General features: G+C 38.1%; 1 protein-coding gene across 1 annotated transcript; it reads left to right on the plus strand.

Annotated features, from left to right (window-relative positions):
• Nucleotides 1-358: 358 nt before the first annotated feature.
• LOC103799717 (cadherin-like and PC-esterase domain-containing protein 1) lies at nucleotides 359-18,614 on the plus strand (the record flags this gene model as incomplete). Its single annotated transcript, XM_009072066.1, has 12 exons — nucleotides 359-652; nucleotides 2,158-2,300; nucleotides 3,676-3,748; nucleotides 5,341-5,508; nucleotides 6,447-6,551; nucleotides 7,450-7,619; nucleotides 9,279-9,383; nucleotides 10,123-10,250; nucleotides 10,707-10,802; nucleotides 13,000-13,092; nucleotides 15,467-15,653; nucleotides 18,446-18,614. Coding segments are annotated over exons 1-12 (1,731 nt in total), but the record flags the coding sequence as incomplete, so codon positions are not given.
• Nucleotides 18,615-19,766: the final 1,152 nt, after the last annotated feature.

Here is a 19,766-nt window from a genome sequence, read left to right on the forward strand (position 1 = left end):
ACTGCAATATGCTGCCTGAAGAAACTGAAAGCCATTCATCCATGCCTGTGTAGACCAGCGTCCTTGACAGTATTCATGCTCACAAGGGGACACTCCAACACTATCTAGAAAATCTCGTGGACTAGAGTGCAAAGAAATATGTTGTAAGATCTGCTGTCAGCACAGCAAATGCATCATAGCACATCACAGGTAACTAATGGTGTACCCCAGGGGTCCCTACTGGGTCCATTCCTGTTCAACATCCTTCTCAAATGTCTGGATGAAGGGGCAGAATGTACCCTCAGCATGTTTGCTGATGACACAAAACTGGGAGCAGAGAGATCTTCACAGGCTGGAGAAGTGGGCTGGCAGGGACACCATGAAGTTCAAGGGGAAGTCCTGCACCTGGGAAGGACCAGACTCAGGCATCAGTACATGTGGGAAGCCAGCAGCTAGAAAGCAGCTTGAAGAAAAGGGTCTATCTGACCATCAGTCAGCAGTCTGCCCTTGTGGCACACCTGAAGTACTGTGTTGGTTCTGGACTCTTCAGTACAAGAGGGATGTGGAGAGTGATCAGAAAGGGGCCACTAAGATGAATAAGGGACTGCTGCATTCCTTATATGAGGAAAGGCTGAGTGAGCTGGGACTGCTTAACCTGGAAAAGCTTCTCAGGGTCAGGGGGATCTCATCAATGTGTATGAATATCTGAAGGGAGGCTGTAAAGAATGCTGGGCTCTTTTCAGCACTGCCCAGTGACAGAACAAGAGACTATGGGCACAAACTGAAACACAGCAGGTTCCTTCTGAACATCCGGAAATACTTCTACTTTGACAGTGACCAAGCACTGGCACAGGTTGCCCAGAGAAGTTGTGGAGTCTTTATACTTGGAGGTATTAAAAAACTGTCTGAACACAGTTCTGGGCAACTGGTTGTAGGTGACCCTAATGGGTGTTGGACCAGATGACCTCTGGGGGTCTCTTCCAACCTCAACCATTCTATGTTTCTGTGATCGTGCTTTGGAGCCAAAATATCACATTGAACCTTGTTGCAGACTTCTGCTAAAGACTAACCCATCTGCTGTGGATACTTGTTCATGACTGTAGTAGTTAAAGGTCGTTAGAGAGATGCCGAGCACATTAGCCCTCAGTAGGGTTGTCTACTGAAGCTTCCATTATGTTACCCCCGTGGCACATGTATAAGTAGGTGATAATAGAAAATATATACTTGCATTTCTAAGTAAATTTAATAGAGAAATTCTGGTAAATAATATTAAATTTTTTCTTTCTGAACATCAATACAAAACATGTTCTACATGTACTTTACATACTTTATCTCTGAAGATAGTACTTTTTTACTATATATAAATGTCTCCTTGTTAATATAAGACTACTAAATTATCAAATAGTTTACATAGTTCAGACATTAATTGAGTCCTGTGCCATGTGATAACTCTAATGGAAATATCGTTCAAAGGTAGCCCCTTTCTTAGCACAGAGGACTCTGAGGCAACAAAATCTACCTGTGTCCCACTCTTTTTTCTGGGGCTCTGTGTCACTCCAGCTGTTTCCCGAAATCTCTGTCTGAAGCAATGAGATGGGTGAATTTGCATGAGTGATGAAAGCAGCTGAGGACAGTGCTGTACAGGCCAGTAAATATGCCATTGGGAGGATTTATGTGTCTGAAAACCACAGGATATGCAGAGTTCAGTCAAAACACAGGCTGCAGTGTTCTATTTAAAACTTGTTGACCAGGAGTAAGGATTTGTAGTCAAGGTCAAGTGGGATAGCCCTTGGCACAGTATGTTAAAAAGTGAGAAGGCTTTTACTTTGATTGTGCTATTACCTACTGCTGAAGAAATAAGCATTCATGGTTTCCTTTGCCTAGAGCCAGTGACAGAAAAAGGTTTTATCAAAGATAAAACCCTAGTCTGTGAGCAATATTTTTAAAACCATTAATACAGGTTTTGTTTCTGTTATACTTACTTGTAAACAAAAAGTCAATTCTCTACTAGTATGTTGTGTGGAGCTTTTCATGCCACTTTTCTGTGCAGATGAATAAGAACTGGAATTGATATTCCAAGGCAATTTTTATTTCTAATTCTAATTTCTATTTCTAATTTCTAATCTTAAGCACTGTTTTACTGTAAATGTTCAAAAATATATGTATTCTCTTTCACAGCTGCAAAGGTTTTTTGAGATATTCTTCAAAAACCGTTCTTCCCAACAAGCCTTCAACAACATGAAGGAGGCTATAAGCAAACTTTTGCTTGTAACTGAGGTCTTCAGTGAATCATCTGCCTCAGGACCAAGTTCTTTCAATCAGTAAGTGACTTGCAGTAGTCATTGTAATGCTAGTGTCAAGATAGCTCCTTACAAAAGAATAAAAATGGTAGAAGATACACAACTCCTGAAATAAAAAAATCCCATGTATTTCATACTTCTTTATGGAGTAAGGACATACTGCATTTAAGGAGTAAATCTCTTCAATGTCCACAGTGTTTCTAGTTTGTGGAAAGGTTATGATGAATACTTAAGACCAGATGCTGTGTTCTAATGAAGTGTTTCAGGCAGCACAAATGAACAGAAATCACCCACGATTCGGCTAGTCCCAACATATATAAAGCTGTATTTCCTTTCAGTGAGCCTTCTGTCATATGTCAAATATTTAATGCTAGAGTAGCCCAGATGGTTCAGAGCTGGCTGTGGCAAGCAATCATCTGAACAAGAGACACTGTAGCATACTTTATGAAATATACGTAAGCACCAACAGTCACATTTCTGTGTGTAATCATTTCTATTAGAGTGTTGTGGTTCTTACACGTAAATCAACCTCTCTTATGTAATCTTTTTACTAATTAATATTAATATATGTTCTATATATGTTATGTCCCATCCCTGACATTTTTATGATAAATACTAAATAAGTTGCTATTTATTATATTTATGTGTTTTATAAAGCTATTTTGAGAACCCAGGTGTTTTGTAGCACTAATGTAAAGCTCATTATTTGACTTACACAAGCTGGGAATAAAGCTTACATTGTGAGTGGAGAGGGTAGCAAGGAGGGGAAGAGTGTAATGGGATTGAAGCTATTTTGTCAGCGGTCCAAACTCTCTTTTTTACCAATGGGATGGACTCTCTTGCTTGTGCAACAGAAGACTTGCTGAGAGCTCCTGGCCTGTGCCTGGAAATATCCCAAAAGCTGCAGCAGAGCCCTTTGGCTTCAGTGAGCCTGGAGAGTTTCACCATCTATGGCCCTCCAAATGTCTACAAAGCTTTTGCAGGACATCATTCTCTTAAAAAGACATTTCCTCCTTCAGCATAATTCACCTCCCTCACTGGTTTAAATGTCAGCCACATAAATATACTTTCCTGTAACACTGTTTTCATCAGCTCACAATCTGACTCCACCTATGTTTAATGCCGCTGGCTTTTAAAATTCTATTTAGTCAGTATCACATGCTGTCTCCTGACCTATGTGTTCATGTTCTTGTGTGTGTTCTCTCAACCTGTGTGTGTGTATGGCATTTTACCATATAGAGGGATATGGTTCAGTGGAGGACTTGGCAGTGTTAGGTTTATGGTTGGACTCAATGATCATAAAGGTCTTTTCTGACCTAAATGATGCTATGATTCTGTATTTCACAGCAGTACCCCTAACCTCACTGTATCTGATTCCTGTTATATTGTATTTCAGATGCAGCCAATGTTTTCAAATGCTAACCTTTGACATTGGATTCGGCATCTCCATATACCCAGTAATTCTTGAGGTGAGAAATCACACAAATTATTGCTTGACCCCAAAAAAATTGCACCAAGAAGAACACAGCAGGAAGCCTTCTTGATAGGTACCCTCAAATGTGTGAGAAATGTACAAATATTTTAATACTAATTTTGCCTAGGGGTGGAGAGTTGCTATGGGAAAAGTCAGTTTTTAAGGGTCAGAGTTTCTGTGATGAAGTTCGTCACACTATCAAGGGGTGAAAACCGTTCAGTTCAGCATCAAAGGACTATTTATCACGAATATCAGTGAAACAAAATCCATAGGAAAGATTGTATGAAAGTAGAGGTAGATATTAAATGTGACAGAACAATGATGAAGAGAGGAAGTTATAATGCCACAATTGGCTTTTAATACAAATTAAGTTCTCCACAAATTGCATTGTACTTCTTCAGTTCATGACCTGCTTTGGCCTCCACTATGCTGCCTTCTTCGTGGAAGACCCTCAAGGCCCTCAAAACCAGGGAGTTGTGACCTGTGTCAGTTTTTGTACCACTTCTGTCTCAGAACAGCCAGTCCTGAAACAAGAATTGTACTGTTTTCCATCTGCTTCTCATCACCCCTGTATATACACATGAATATTTATATACCTAGCTATATAAAATGTTTGTCCGTATTGATGATGCACAAATATTTCAAAAAAATAGTAAATACATCGTCACTTAAAATCTATTCTAGTAACAACAGTGCAGTCAATCTCTCCCTCCTTCAGAAAAATATCCTTTAAACACAAAGAAAATATGGACATATGAAAGGAATTTTGCATAGTTATAAAAACTTCCTGAAAAAAATATCCTCAACGAGTCTGAGAAGACTAGTTTGTTTAGCTAGTATTAAGAAGTGTGGCATGTCATAACAATTCAATAACTGTATACCAAGCTGCAAAAAAATTCTCTCAGAAGTGCTTAAAAACTAAATAACTAAACATAAAGCATAATGCTTACCTGCCTATATAGAAGTTTCAACCATTAACCATAATCCATAAATATACAGTAAGTCAGTAAGTTTTAATTGTATCTTATGAAAATAGAAATTGCTCTAAAAATAAAGAGTTGGTAATGAATATAACACTTGATTTCAAATAATATCCATTTGAAATGGTAGTATGCACATCCCTCATGCATCTTGATGTAGCATTTGTGTTTAGGCTAAAGTGATGATTTAGTCATACTTTATAAATGTACATTTTTTCATTGTATTTATATATCTTGTAAAACTTATACTTTCATCTGTGGCAACAGATGTTCTGTAGTAACTCTAAATACTTGAGTTTTGCCAGAGTTATGTTAACATACAACCTAACATTTTGTTTTTCGAATGAAATGTCAAATCAAGCATGGGAAAAAAAAGCGCACATGAGTCTGCAATACTGCCTCTGTCCACTGGAGGGCAGCAAATATTGTGCTATGGAGTTGTGACCAAAAATGTGGCACAGCAGTCGCTGTATTATAATCCTCTCTGGGTCTGGTATTATTGCTTTTTTTGTGGGTTTTTAATATATAATTCCAGTTTAGTATATATCGATATGAGAAAATTGGACTTGATATTCAAACTATAAATTCTTACACTGTTTTCCACCAGGTGCATGGAAACTTTGACTTTCAAGATGAGGATGAATTAACTATTCAGGACCAAACTTTCAAAGAATTTCTTCTTGAAGATACTTTTAAATTTCTCCTATATAATGGATCTTCAACATCCAGTTTCATAGAAGCTTTGCAAAAGATACATGGATCAACACTGAGCAAGGTAGTTCATTCCACATTTTACTTATTATTAACTATATAAAAATCTGTAGTTTTATATCATATGCCTTTCTGAAATTGTTGTGGCCACTTGTAGAGTGAAGGGCTTATTTGATCACAACTCTCTGTTACTGTATTCTTAGAAATTAAACTGTAATTATATCAAACAATTGAATTTTCTTCTTTACAAATTCTCTCTATGCCATTCCCCAAAACACTGTGCTTTAAAGATATATTTAAAACTTTAACAAAGTAATTTTACCACCGTTTTTTAATGGTCTTTTTTAATATATAGATTTGTGTGTTTTCACAATTTCACCTGAAATTGATTAGCCCAATCAAGTAGATTCATGGGCATCAGAATTAAATTTTATTTCCTTCAGCTTTGTATCTTATCATGAATGCAAGATCCAGTTACAATTTGTTTTGCGTTTATAGGATCTGTATAAAGTTTGCATCACTAGTAAAAGCTATTTCTGACAAGCTGGGATCTCTTGTAGCAGTATTTCTCTCCGTCTGGGCACTTTCAAAGATGCATTGCTGAGGAGCCCCCTGGTTTTAAGACTTAGAGGGACTGAATTGTCCATGTGACTTCTGGCCCACAGACAGCTGTGGCTAAAACAGGGTTGTGGGTTCTACATTTATGACAGGATAAAGTAGAAAGCCACAGACATATGCACATGTATGATACGATTGCTCAATCCATGTTCCGTAGGAGACCAGTAGTTTCTATGGGTACTCTTCTAATCAAAGTTAATGGAAAGTCTACTTTATTCTAGACTGAAAAATGGTAAGAGCTGTCAAGGAGCTGGCTGGAAGAGGTTAGCACTGGTTGAGAGCTGCTGTAACTTGTTCCTTTGATCACCAAAGGGATTGAAGTCTAATGAAAGCACATTTCTTTCCATGTGATTTCACCAGAACATGCTGCCCTTTCCTTCACAGGATGGAACATACCACAGAGAAGATGAGCAATGTTTCTCTTTAGAAGAGATACATTCAATGATCACTTTCATAAAGGAGCTGAAGAGTCTTGGACAATTTGAGCTGGTAAAATAAACAGGGGTTTGTTTTTTTGCATATATATTTTATTAAATCTCTTCACATTTCTCCTTCGTTACCATTCTTTGCTGTCTATGGCACATGTATTATGCTGGATGGGCAGGGAAGCAAGGAGATAGAGATTATGCAGATTTTATTTTGAATTTAATTTAAAAGAGATAAATAAATACAACAGAGTGTTTGAGTTAAGGATTCATTAAAAAGGACATCTAAAGCAGAAACAGAGACCATAAAAAAGAATGAAAGGAAAAAGAGGAAAATTATGTAAATGACTAATGAGTTGTTAAGAATATGGAATGATAATGAAGCAAAGCAGGTGTGAATGGAAGAACAGGTTGTGACCTCAGTACAACACTGAGATGCTGACCTGAGAGTAGATATAGATGAAAAAGTGGCTAAAAGAAATAAATGAAAAAAAAAAAGGGCAGGTGGAATATGTAATACATTTTCTTCTTCACACTTAAAGTTCATTTTTGGAGAAGGAAGAACACAGATTGAGGAATAACAGTGTGAATAGACATGGTAGTTAGTGAGGGAAATGGTATTTGGAAAAGAAAAGCTATGCAACTAAAGCTGTTGTTCAGAAAGCCTGCATGATATCAGGATTTCTATTCCACCTCCTGAATGAGCATTAGGGATGGAGCCTGATGAGGCTTTCTGAAGAGGGATGGAAGTTGATTCAGAGACAAAGGAGTTTGGCTTCCATGTCAGTAGTAGTAATCCTGATTTGCAAGGCTGAGCAAGACAGTCATTTCCTACACATGTGGGAAAGAGCATTAATATATAACTATCTGTATGATATATATTGTCTTCTGATCATTTCTCATCTCTTTGCACTCTACAAATATTATACTGTGCGGTCTCTAATCAGTGCCTCTCTTCTCAGCTTTTCCCTTCTGCTGCACCCAAGATTCAAACATTAGTGCGTGACCTGTATCACATGGTAGACCCAATGAGGCGGCTTGGTTCAGTCCTGACTCTGCACTGGTTGCTTTCCAGTTTACTTGAACAATTCCAGTTCATGACTAAAGAGGCACATACAAATCTTTCAGAATGGTAAGACGCTTACTACGTATGTTGAGAGTAGTTTCTCAAATTTTATTAATTGTAATATCTCCAGTGAGCATCATAAAAATCCTTCAGTAGACGTAGGTGGACTTACAGCCCTTGAGATGAAGTTCCATCATCCCACCATGGAGCACTGTCAGCCATACTGCTATTAGAAATATAACTAGGTTTCTACATAGAACAGTTTTGCATCTCTTTCTAATACCAATAACTATGGATTCAAAATTAATTGGAACTACAGTAAATATTTTTTGAAGAAAGATGAAGTAAATCAGGGAGGTTGTTTCTGAAGAACTGTAAACTCTCAGAGCAATTTGACAGGGTTAAGACTGTTTTAATGTATGCACAAATGAAAAGCAAAACTATGGAGAAAATATAAAATTTCAGGTGAAGATTATTCCAAAAGCACTTATAATTTTGAGTGGCTCTAAATTTTCTGTCCAACAAGAGAGAGGCCAAAGAGCATAATACTCCAAGTACCTCATTTTAACTCTTTTTGAAAAGCTGGGAAAAGTACTGTAATGGCAAGGTTAGATTCACTGAACTTCTGGCAAGAAATGTTAACTTTCATAAAGAAAGAGGGAGGGAAGAAGGGAAGGATGGAGAGAGGGAAGGATGGAAGGGGATAAAAGAAAAGAGAGAATAAAAAATGAATGGAGGGAAGGAGAAAATTTGTGGTATACTGTATGTTTAATACAGATTTTGACAAAATGTAGTTTCTGTTTTCATTATCACTTGGCTAGTGGTGTTTCATATGCATGCATGCCATACTTTACTGACTACAGACATAAGATTTTGTAAACAAGGACTTGGGAACAGAGGTACATTAGATAGTGTGTGTGCTCCATCCCACTGAATCTCAAGTTGAAAGCATGAATTACATTCTTTTGTGCGTTTTGCTTGGAGAATGCTGCAATGACTATATAAGGTGTCTGTAAGATTTCTTAAGTTTTAATTTTGTTCCTCATTGAATTGGGTGTGGCTTTCAGCAAGTCATCCGTATCTGTGTTTTCTTAACTCTGAAGTGGGGTTTGTAGTTCACCACTGTGATAGGTAAATGTTTATTAGTGTTTTGAAAATACACAGTTCCATGAATGTGCTAAGTTATTGTTGTTACTGCCGACCACTCTGTGAGAAGTAACTCAGAGATGCAGCTGCTTGCATTCATGTGTAAGCCCTTGCCCTTTTGCAGAAATATTTAGGTTTGCATATCAAAGCATACCAGCCTTTAGCAGCTTTCTGTTCTAATCTAAGCTGTGCCACTCACTCACTTTGAGCAAGCCCCTTGGCCTCTTTTTTTCCTTCAAGCTGAACATTATTGTATGCATATAAATATGTAGAAGTACCATGACCTTTCTCCGGGGCATAGGCCAATCTGCTTCTTTGCACTGTATTTTTCTGCAATGGCCAAGCTAGTAACATGATTCTCTTCATTCACTGTAGAAAAAAACCATGTGCTTTGACATTGCTAAATCATAATCTTCCACTGCTATAGCTACATGCATGTGATGGCGATGCATGTGTCAGATATGCATATAATTACACTTAATTGCAAGGAAGAAAGAGCTTAGTGGAACTTACTACCCAAATAACTCAGGTATGCATTATCTTTGAACGTTGATTAATCTTTTTTTTTTTAATTCCCAGCTTTGATGAGTTTGTATATCAGAACACTTTTCCTGAATTTCTTCAGTTAAGACCAGATTGTTCAGTTGATTTATTTAACAGTTCTTATTTGACTATGCGAAATTGGTATTTCCGTTTATAAAATCTGATGACTGCATAACAGACTGTCCAAACAGAGAAGATACTTATGGGAAAAGTAATGACTTCTGACTGAGGTCTTGTACAGTTACCCTATTCACTGATCATGAATCCATAAGGTGAAGGATTTAAAGACAGGACTTAAAGACATTTCCTGATCTACATTTTTAAATCCATTTCATCTATATGACTAGTATTGAAACCTTTAATTGTATTAGTTAACTCTGAATTACTTCCACAGGAGAAGTAAGAACTCCTCTAGAAATTCATCTCAAACTATAGTGAAATGGTTGCAGTCTAGGTGAGACTGACCACCTCAGATGTATTGGTACAAGATATTACAAAGTTTTTTGAAAGTGATGGAGTGGTACATGCACTGAAATCAATTTTCTGCATTGTTTATACAGTGTTTTTCAGGTCAGTTTCAACTTTGGAGATGACTAGGACATACATAACTGCTGTCTTTAGAATATTTGGCTATGTCAGACAGCAGGGTAGCATGGAAGAACCAGATTAGTAAAGCTAACCCTTCTGTATTTGCAAAACCAAAAAGCCTAAACAGGTAAATAAAGTTGCAAATGCTTTTATGAAATCAACTGATACATTTGGAAAATATAGCTACCCATATGCAAGCCCTTTTTTAGATCAAAATAAAAGCAGCAGCCCTCAATTTGGGCTGAAAATAATTTCTTAGAGTTTAGCTTGGTCATGTCAATTACCTGTGCAGTTTGAGAAAGTATCATGGTTTGGACTATGGGACAGAAGAAGGCAATATCAAGGACATGTGCATAGGATCGCTGACCTACAATGGGAAGAATGAGAGACAGAGAGAAGAAGAGAGACAGTTGGGATTAAGTACCAGGAAACCAATCCCACTCTCGAGTCTGCAATTTTATATTTCTCTTCTGATGATCAGCACAAAGTATTTCATTCAGAGAACCAAATGCCCTCATGGAAAGTCAGTGACTTGAAGCCAAGCAAACACTCTGCAAAACAGACAGTTCACACCACCAGTCAATCAAACAGAAAAACATTGCTAGTGGTCAAGTCTCACAAGATTGCTGCCAGTGGTTCCTCATTTTGAAGAGAGACCAGCATAACATCATCTAAAGAAATAAAATTTATAACTCTACTGAATACTGAAATATGGTCTCAATCTTGAGTTTATCACCCATTAAAAATTGCAGCATCCACAACTAGCATATCAATCAGAGGCACAAAAAGTGACTAGATTTTTCCTTTTTATATTTTAATCTTACGAAATATTCTATTTCTACATATGCTTCACTGCTTTTGTGTCTGGTTGCTTAGACTATCGGAACTACATTACTGTTGCTGCTGTCAATCCTTTGGCTTCCTTGTTTGCTGAATCCAAGAGATTCCTAAAGGACAGATTCATGGTCAATGGTTTGTGATGTACATACTGGGGATCTTTCAAAAGGTACATTCACAAGCATGCACTCACCAAGGGTCCCGACATGCAGTCATTAGTTTCATTAGAACTAATTACAAAGTGTGTAGGCAAAGCACATATCTGTACTTGATAGCTCCTCCAAGATACTTAAGTAAATAAGGGGCCACTCATACAGATGAAAGTCTCCTCTGAGTAACAGGGTGTAAAGGAAAGGACTCTTCAGTGTCAAGGGTCTCAGCTGCTCCCTCTATTAGGAAGAGCTTCATAACTGCATCTTACCTCAGTCTGCTGTCTGCAAGGAGATTGGACAAAGGAAAACTTAAGGCTGCTGATGATTAAAATGTCCAGGCTTCAGCAGAGATAATCTGTAGAACCATGGAGTCATTTAGGTTGGAAAGATACCTCTTGTCCTGCCACTTATTACCTGGGAGAAGAGAACTATCCCCACCTCGCTACAATCTCCTCTCAGGAAGTTGTAGAAAGCAGTAAGGTGTCCTCTGAGCCCCCTTTTCTGCAGGCTAAACACCCCCAGCTCTCTCAGCTGCTCCTCATCAGACTTGTATTCCAGACATTTCAACAGTTTCATTGCCCTTCTCTGGACATGGTCCATCACCTCAATATCTTTCTTGTCATGAGGTGGGGCCAGAACTGAACGCAGGCTTCAAGGTGCGGCATCACCAGTGCTGGGTACAGGGGGATGATCACTGATTACATTGTAATAAGACTGTCTTTCTCTAATATGGTTTCTAAATGTTACATTTTGCTACCCAGCTGTAATTTGGTATAATTATTATATGTCTCTTAATTTTGCCTGATGTTAATTGCAGTCTCTACGGAGCTGACACATGCAGGTCATGCCATTACTTTGGGAGTAGGGACCTTGCAGTTGTGGTGGCTGCCACACCCCCATGGGGTCTTCTGACTAAACCAAAGTCTGGCATTTTATAGAGTTGAGACATCTTGTTTTCACCTTACAGTAAGGCTTAGGACCAGACAAGCAAAAAGGAACAGTGGAGAGAAAAATATATTTGACAGGTGTTAGCTATTACCTCCTTGGCAAGCAGAAAGTGGTGCAAAATGACTTACAACTTGGATAACAAACTCTCTAATAGTTTGTTAAGTGCCTCCTTTGAAGTAGGTCAAGAATGTGCATGAAATTAGGGTGGTGTCTAGACACTGCAAGCTCAGAACTACATTTTCATGCACACACAAAGGCACACATCTGCCAGCTGCTTCTTTCCTTATCTCATTGAGATAATGCAGAAATTTCTGGTTTATTATTGCACAGTCTACCTTTTACCATGATCGACCTCAATGTTGCTTTGAGAAGCTCCTGTTGAAACATTAATGATGGATGATTGCATAGAGCAATATTTCCACCTCCCTGCCTTGCACAGACAGTGACTTTGTGCCTTTCAAAATCCAACCTGCAGTATCTGGGAAGAAGCTGCTTTATGAGAACTTCTGCGGAAAACACTGGGACGAAAACATATGAAAGCTTCAAGAAATGCTGATGGACCACTGTAAAGGTCTTATCAGCCAGAGGTCCAGTACACAGACTGGAGAGAAGCCTACTCCCTTTCTTCTACTATGCTCCTAAAATTCTATTTAAAAGAAAGAATTTGCAGAGTTTGCAATATGGGCACCACTAACCTGTTGATGTATTGTTGCAATTGAATTGTCTTTTTTTCATGGAGGATTTACATATACGTATACTCTGAATTTGTTTTGAGTTGGCAAACAAAGCAAAACACAGAAGTTCCGTTTTAGGAATTCATGCTAATGTCAGTACAGGTATTCCCCTTGACACAGGTTTTCATTTATGTTTAATTCTTTTGGAACAAAGAATACCTTTAACCTCAAGTATATGCAAAAACTGCATAATACAAACAGTTAAGAGATATAGTTTGAATTATTTTATTCTTGGCTATATCCACGCTTCTTTTTCACAACAATGTGACTGTGTTTTGACATTTATTTCTTATTTTCTCTTTTGATGTGGTATGTTACCATTTATTACAGAATGTGTGTTTTCTGTAAGGTTCACTCAGGTAATATTGTTAATGCTGGGAACGTGAATCCAGAAGGTTCATCTTTCCATGGAGAATATTTAAATACCATGTGCCCTGAGATGCCATATAGGAACTTTTGAAAAATGTTTGATGGATTCTGTTCCTTCCATTCATGTAGAAATATGTCTGCTGTTAATTGACAGGCAATCCTCTCAAGAAAATATGAGTCCTAAGTGGAATGTGCCTTCTGACTTCAGGAAGAATCATGAAGGTAAGGGATCAGAGTAAGGTCTTTTATATACAGTATGTTTTTCCTATTTGTATTACTTCTGATAACATATATGGTTTAGATTGCATTGTTTTGAAATCCAGCTGGAAAATCTTGGCTTACTACTTGCAAAAATCCAGTTTCTTCTTTGTCTGTGTGAGTTGTTATGCTGAGCCCATGAGTAGGAGTCATGAGCCTAAAGCAAAGATATCACGCTGTAAATAATAAAAACACAATTTTTTTTTATAATTAAAAGAGAGTTCCTTCTCCAATAGAATTGTAATTGGGCATGAAGTAGAAAATTATTACTTGTTTCCATTTATCTTTCAGCATTGCATTATTCCAGAAAGACTAAAGAAAGACAATGCAGTTATGGTAAGTCAAGATCTATCTAGACTACTGAGGGGGCAGAACCAAGATATCTTGAACAAATTTATTGAGTTTTTCTGCATAACCTCTCAGTGAATAGAGTATCTTATGTTATATAAAAAAAAGGAATTTTAACTAGCAAGAATGTTTCTGAAACACTCAATAATTTGGCTATTATGTTAAGTAACCCTCAAGCACAAAATTAAACATTGCTATGTGTGCATATTAATGTGAGTATTCCAGCACTTATTGATCCCTTGCCACACTTCAATAGACTTTTTCCCCATATTTCCAAGAACTTAAGCATACATTAGTTCTTGTGGATAAACCTTTAAACTTGTCTAGAGTTTAATCAGCTTTGTTTAAGGCCAGTATTCAGCTCAATAGAGTATTAAAGAGCTGCTTAAGAGACTAGGAGTTTTTCTAAAATAACTTCTTGAAGGAATATTCAAAGTATGTTTAAAGTTCTGTAAAGATTTCAAGTATATTTTTCTTTGGTGGGAGCAATACTTTGTGCTACCTGCCTCACTGACACACTATCTGAGGAGTCACTTTGTACACATGAAGCCATTGCTCTGTGGTGGAAAGACTTTTCTACCCATTGAGCCTCATGTCCCCTCTGCTACTGATCTCATGCTGCCTCTAAGAACTACTCTGTGTCAGTCAGAGAGGGGAGATGCTCCTGAGCTGTAATTTGAAAACACCTTGATTAATTTTATTTTGAAATTCCTCACAATTTTTAAGCTAGTATTGAGACAACATTTCTAAGTAAGGCATGCAGGATGTGGAGACTTGTTTATATTCACTTGTAGTAGCTTTTTTAAATACTTACTCTGTGTCAATGTATAAGACTCTATTCCCCCACAAATTTAGCCCAAATCCTGCTCTTCCAATGGAATAAGAATCATAATCATAGAATCATCCAGGTTGGAAAAGACCTCAAAGATTATCGAGTCCAACCCTACTGTGGTTACTAGACCATGGCATTAAGTGCCACATCCAGATTCATCTTGAAAACCTCCAGGGTCGGTGAATCCACCACCTCTCCAGGCAGCCTTTGTAACTTCCTTTATATTTTAATCTGTGAAGAGAGAGCTGAAATTGCCCTGGTTTTTTTCTCAAAGCAGATATTTGAAGGTAGGAAATGTTCACATGGAACTGCTTGCATCCTTTATGACCCTTTTAAACCAGGTTTTAAGACACAAGATCTTTCAGAAATTATGATGAAAGAGTTTTCTATCTGGAATATTTTCCAAAGTACCCATTTTCAAAAATGTATGAGTGAATATATGTGGAAAGCAGTTTTGAATGTGTAATTATATAGTAAATCTGAATCCAATAGGTTGGATTAAAATATTTGTCGTAAGTGGGTTGCCAGCAAATAATTATTCTCATGAGTAATTTGGCAAACACTACAAAATAAAGGATGCATTTGAGCAAATAGGATTTGATTGTGGAGATTTCATACAGAGGAAAGGAGCTGGAATTTGTTGATTTAGGAATTTTAATAAAACATTCTTCCAGCTGTACTGCAAATGACCCCATGGGTCTAGATATCTCCATGTGACTTGTTCTTAGGAACAGTAAGAATATGTCTTAACTTATTTTGAATTTTATTGGAAATTACACTTGTACATAAATCCCGTACACAGGCTGGTACCTAAGAAGGTTATGAATTTTGGCCTACCTCTTCTTTAAGTTAACCAACTGGAGACAGATCTCTGAGACATAATCCTTGCATTTTCAAAGGCTTACTCAGGCTTTGAGTTTTGTGACTAGGACTAAAGTGGTTGGGCACTGAATGATTAAAATGCCTCCAAGGTCTAAAAATTTCTCTCAAGTGCCATTACAAACTCCATTAAGACCTTGCAGCAGGATTATCAGTCTCAGAGTGACTAGGCATTAAGTACCTTGCCACTGTACATGTTATCAATCTGCCAGAAGTTGCGTGTTACTCAAAAATGTTCATGCATTTCACAGTTTTTTCTTTGATGCCTTCTTGGAACAGATAAAGATACCCTATCTCATATCAGGCAGATCTTCACCAGTCCACAGCTGGAGCTGAATCCTCAGTTTAACCCAAAGATCAAAGAATACTATGCAGAAGTCCCATTTGACATGGTGACAGTGAAGATAGGAGCAGAACCCTCAAACTGTCAATGCCAAGTACACCTTGATGACAAGAAAGGGCCAAGGTATGAGCAACAAAATATGAGTGTAAAAACTTAATTTTGGAAATATGTCAGAATATTCCAGAATTGTTTTGTGTTTTCAAAAACCCAGAAAGCAGACAGATTAGTCACGGGAAAGTCAGAGGGAGTTCAACACTGAGAAACTTGTATTTATTTTCAATGTCCTGAAGGCAATGGTAATAGGTTCTCAAGCCATAATTAACCATAACTTTATGAAGTGCACAGTTGCTAGCATCTCCCCAGCTTCTACTGTCACTGACAGCATCAAAGCTGGGTAAGAACAGACTGTTACTGCGCAGCACACAGTAGACAAAGAATTTGAGCTTTTGTATCCAGGCGTTAATTTTGCACTGTGCTCTAAACTACTGCACCACTGGGCTTGGTCCTGCTTATGTGAGTTGGAGTAGGGCAGCTGAGGTCAAAAAAAGAAGTAAGTTCAAGTTTACTAATTCAGAATGACCCATTTTTGTCAGAGTTTTATTATAAAGAATTGTCATAGAATCATAGAATCATTTACATTGAAAAAGACACTTATGATCATTAAGTTCAGCTGTAACCCAGCACTGCCAAATCCACCACTAACCCATGTCCCATCTACACATCTTCTGAATACCTCTAGAGATGGTGACTCAGCCACTTCCCTGGACAGCCTGTTCCAATGCTTGTCCACCCTTTCAGTCAAGAAATTCTTCCTGCTATCCAGCCTAAACCTCCCCTGATGCAATTTAGGGCCATTTCTTTTTGTCCTAATGCTTGTTACTGGGAAAAGAGACTGATCCCCACCTGGCTACAACCTCCTGTCAGGCAGTTGTAGAGAGTGATAAGGTCTTCCCTCAGCCTCCTTCTCTTCAGGCTAAAGTCTCAGTCAATCCTCATAAGACCTGTGTTCCAGATTCTTCACCAGCTTTGTTGCCCTTCTCTGGACACGCTCCAGCACCTCAATGTCTTTCTTGTCTTGAGGGGCCAAAAATGAATACAGGCTTTGAAGTGTGACCTCACCAGTGCTGAGTACAGTGGGACAAACATTGCCTTAGTCCTTCTGGCCACACTATACTTAATACAGGCCAGGATGCCTTCTTGGCCACCTGTGCACACTGCTGGCCCATGTTCAGCTGTTTGTCAACCAGCACCCTCAGGTTCTTTTCCAGACACTCCTCCCCAAGCCTGTAGGATTTCATGGGGTTGCTGTGACTCAAGTGCAGAACTTGACACTTTACTTTGCTGAACCTCAAACACTTGGCCTTGGCTCATCAATCCAGCCTGCCCAGATCCCTCTGCAGAGCCTTCCTACCCTCCAACAAATCAACACTCCTGCCCAACTTGGTGTTATCTACAAACTGACTGAAGGTACACTCAATATCCTTGTCCAGTTCACTGGCCTGGCTATTGAGCCAGTTTTTTACCCAGCAAAGTGTATGCCCATCCAAACCATGAGAAGACAGTTTCCCCAGGAGAACACTGTGGGAAACAGTGCCAAAGACTTTAGTAAAGTCTAGGTAGACAACAACCACAGCCTTTTTCTCATCCACTAAATGAGTCAACTTGTCATCCACAAGAGAACCAGCTTATCTGATCTTTTAGAGAAACATAAAGCTAGACAATAGAGGAGAGAGCAGGGTCATCACTAATCGTCAGGTTTGAGCACTGATCCACAATCACCCATGATGTTTAATTGCTACTATGATCCTTGGCACAGTCTTGGCTTTCCCAGCCAGCTCTCTCACAGACAACTACAAGTGCCAGGGTCAATCCTAATAGGCATTTTTGGTATGACCTGGTTTTGAATGTTGGGAGCAACAAAAAGTGTTTCTGTGGGTCAGGTACCTTAAAACCAGAGAACTGGCCTGCTTACATACTAGGCATTAGTGAGTGGAATAAAGGGAGAGCAGGGACAATGATCTTTGTGGGCAGAATCCTTAACCATTACAGAGCTAGCTTTGCTTCATGACATGAAGTGCTTATGCAACACACCATCTTTTGAGTGACTGTGAAGCACATACTTTGACCTAGAATGTCTGCTAATAACCAGACAGTCTGTACAGTTGTTACTCATCTAATGCCTAGTATGTTTCCTGTATTTTCAGTAAGAAATCAGTCTTGATTTATCATTTCAAAATAAACTGTCATAAAATTCTTTCACCCAAAGTTTTGGTGATTTAATCTTTACTACCTTAGCAGTCAACATGGAAGCATGTGAAAAACAGAGACTTCTTCCTTCTAAAAAGAATACAGAATACCAATATGTCCTTTACACTGAAAGTAAAAGCCCTGAATGTGCAGGTTCTCTGCCTTTCAGCATTTCTCATTTCCCTGCCAAGGGATGAAGAGCACAGCTCAGTTTTGCTCTTGTCTGTCACTCTGAGCAGTTTGTCTAGGACTCCATCACATTTGGCTACTGGAGAATTTCAGCAGCTGTCTGACACTTCTGATCATCTTTGCTTCCCTGCTGACTTCATCACAAACTTGGACCTGGCAGGAATTATTGTCCCTAATGGTTTCATTCACAGATTTCATATCAGATTATTTTCCACTGCCACTGAAGCTATTTTCACTAAGTTTTACTGTCAGTATTTTGTGTTCCTGAAAGAGCTATAAATTGTTGCAAAGCTGATTTTACACTGTTTTTATTTAAAATAATATGTATTTTGTAAGGGAAAGAAAGTGTTAGCCTCAAGGAGCAAGTAAAGTTTAGCAGAAATAGATGAAGCAGTTTCTTTAGTGTTTATTTAGTTTCTTTGGTATTTATCTTTGTTTATTTAATGTTTATTGCAATTCTTTCCTATTTTATTGTGCAGCACTGCTAAGTATCCCCTTGGCCTTGGACTGAACAAAGTCATCATTTTCGTAACGGATGATTCTCAGCCCAGCCCCCGGGTTGTGAGCAGCTACAGAATCACAGTTTATCGGGAGGACCGCCCTAGTCTGCCGTTGTTTGATGACTATATGATGTGTGGGTTTGTGCAGGTATTGTTTCTGCATTCTTTTGCTACACAAATTAATAGTGATACTACCTGGTTTCCGTTCATGCAGTACTATAAATTAGGGTACGTGGGACAAAGTTGATGTAGAGTCAGTTTTTGTTGAGATTGGAATCTGAATTCTAAACACTATAATTGTATGAAATTTAGCATTTACACAATGTTTTGGATATAAAAGGTAAATCCAGCATAAGTATCTGTTATAATGTATTTGAGAACTCCGGGTTAATTTATCCTTACTTTGGTCAGCCAAAACCTTCTCCATGAGGAAGGTGTTGTCTGCTTCTGAGAAAACAGTCCCTCTGTAACACACAGAGGGCAGTTTTCATATCTATCTGTGATGTTGGAGCCATGGAAATCCTTTTACCAGGAAAGATATTTATGATAACTGTGTGTTTATCAGTGTTCAAGACAAATGCCACTAGATAATTTATAAATGAAAACTGTTTATTCTAGACCAATAAACACCACAAAAAAAAAATCCCCAATGCTAGTTCTGAAGGAAGGGATCATTGTTGTTTACATCACATTTATCTGAATATAAATTTGGAAATTTGCATAAATTACTTCTACCAAATAACAGTTCATAGGAAGCAGTTGGTCTGTTGAAGGGAAAAAGGGGAGAGAGTCTGTCCAATAGGGCTAATTAGGGGCTGGGAAAGGGGAGCTCAGGCTGAATTATACACAGAATTGGAAGAAAGGTAATCAAGGAAAGTAATAATGAAGATTTCAGTTAGTGAAACTATGGTGATAAAGATATTCTGCATGAAATAGAAAACCTGAGACACAGGCTGGACCAGAGCTGTTTGTATTCCAAAGGTTGAGGACTAAATGTTAGTTGGTACTTGATATGGTGGGCAAAGATAAGCCAGCCAGTTCAAAGAGAGAAGTGACATTGTAAATGGTAATCAAGGGGCATGCTTTTTTCTGTGGAATTTTAGGCAGATTAGAAGGATTGGTGGGTTCATTCTAAATATCAGAGCATCCAGGAGTAATATATTTTGTCACAATTACTTCTGAAACTAGGAAGCAAGATTTGGAAAACTGTTGTGTTGAAACTATCATCTATGCTCATCTTATCTTTATTTATCTTCTTTACGAAGATCTTAATATATCATTTTAGTTAAACTTGCTTTCC

This window comes from Acanthisitta chloris, unplaced genomic scaffold, assembly GCF_000695815.1.
Source record: "Acanthisitta chloris isolate BGI_N310 unplaced genomic scaffold, ASM69581v1 scaffold2623, whole genome shotgun sequence".
NCBI lineage: Eukaryota > Metazoa > Chordata > Aves > Passeriformes > Acanthisittidae > Acanthisitta > Acanthisitta chloris.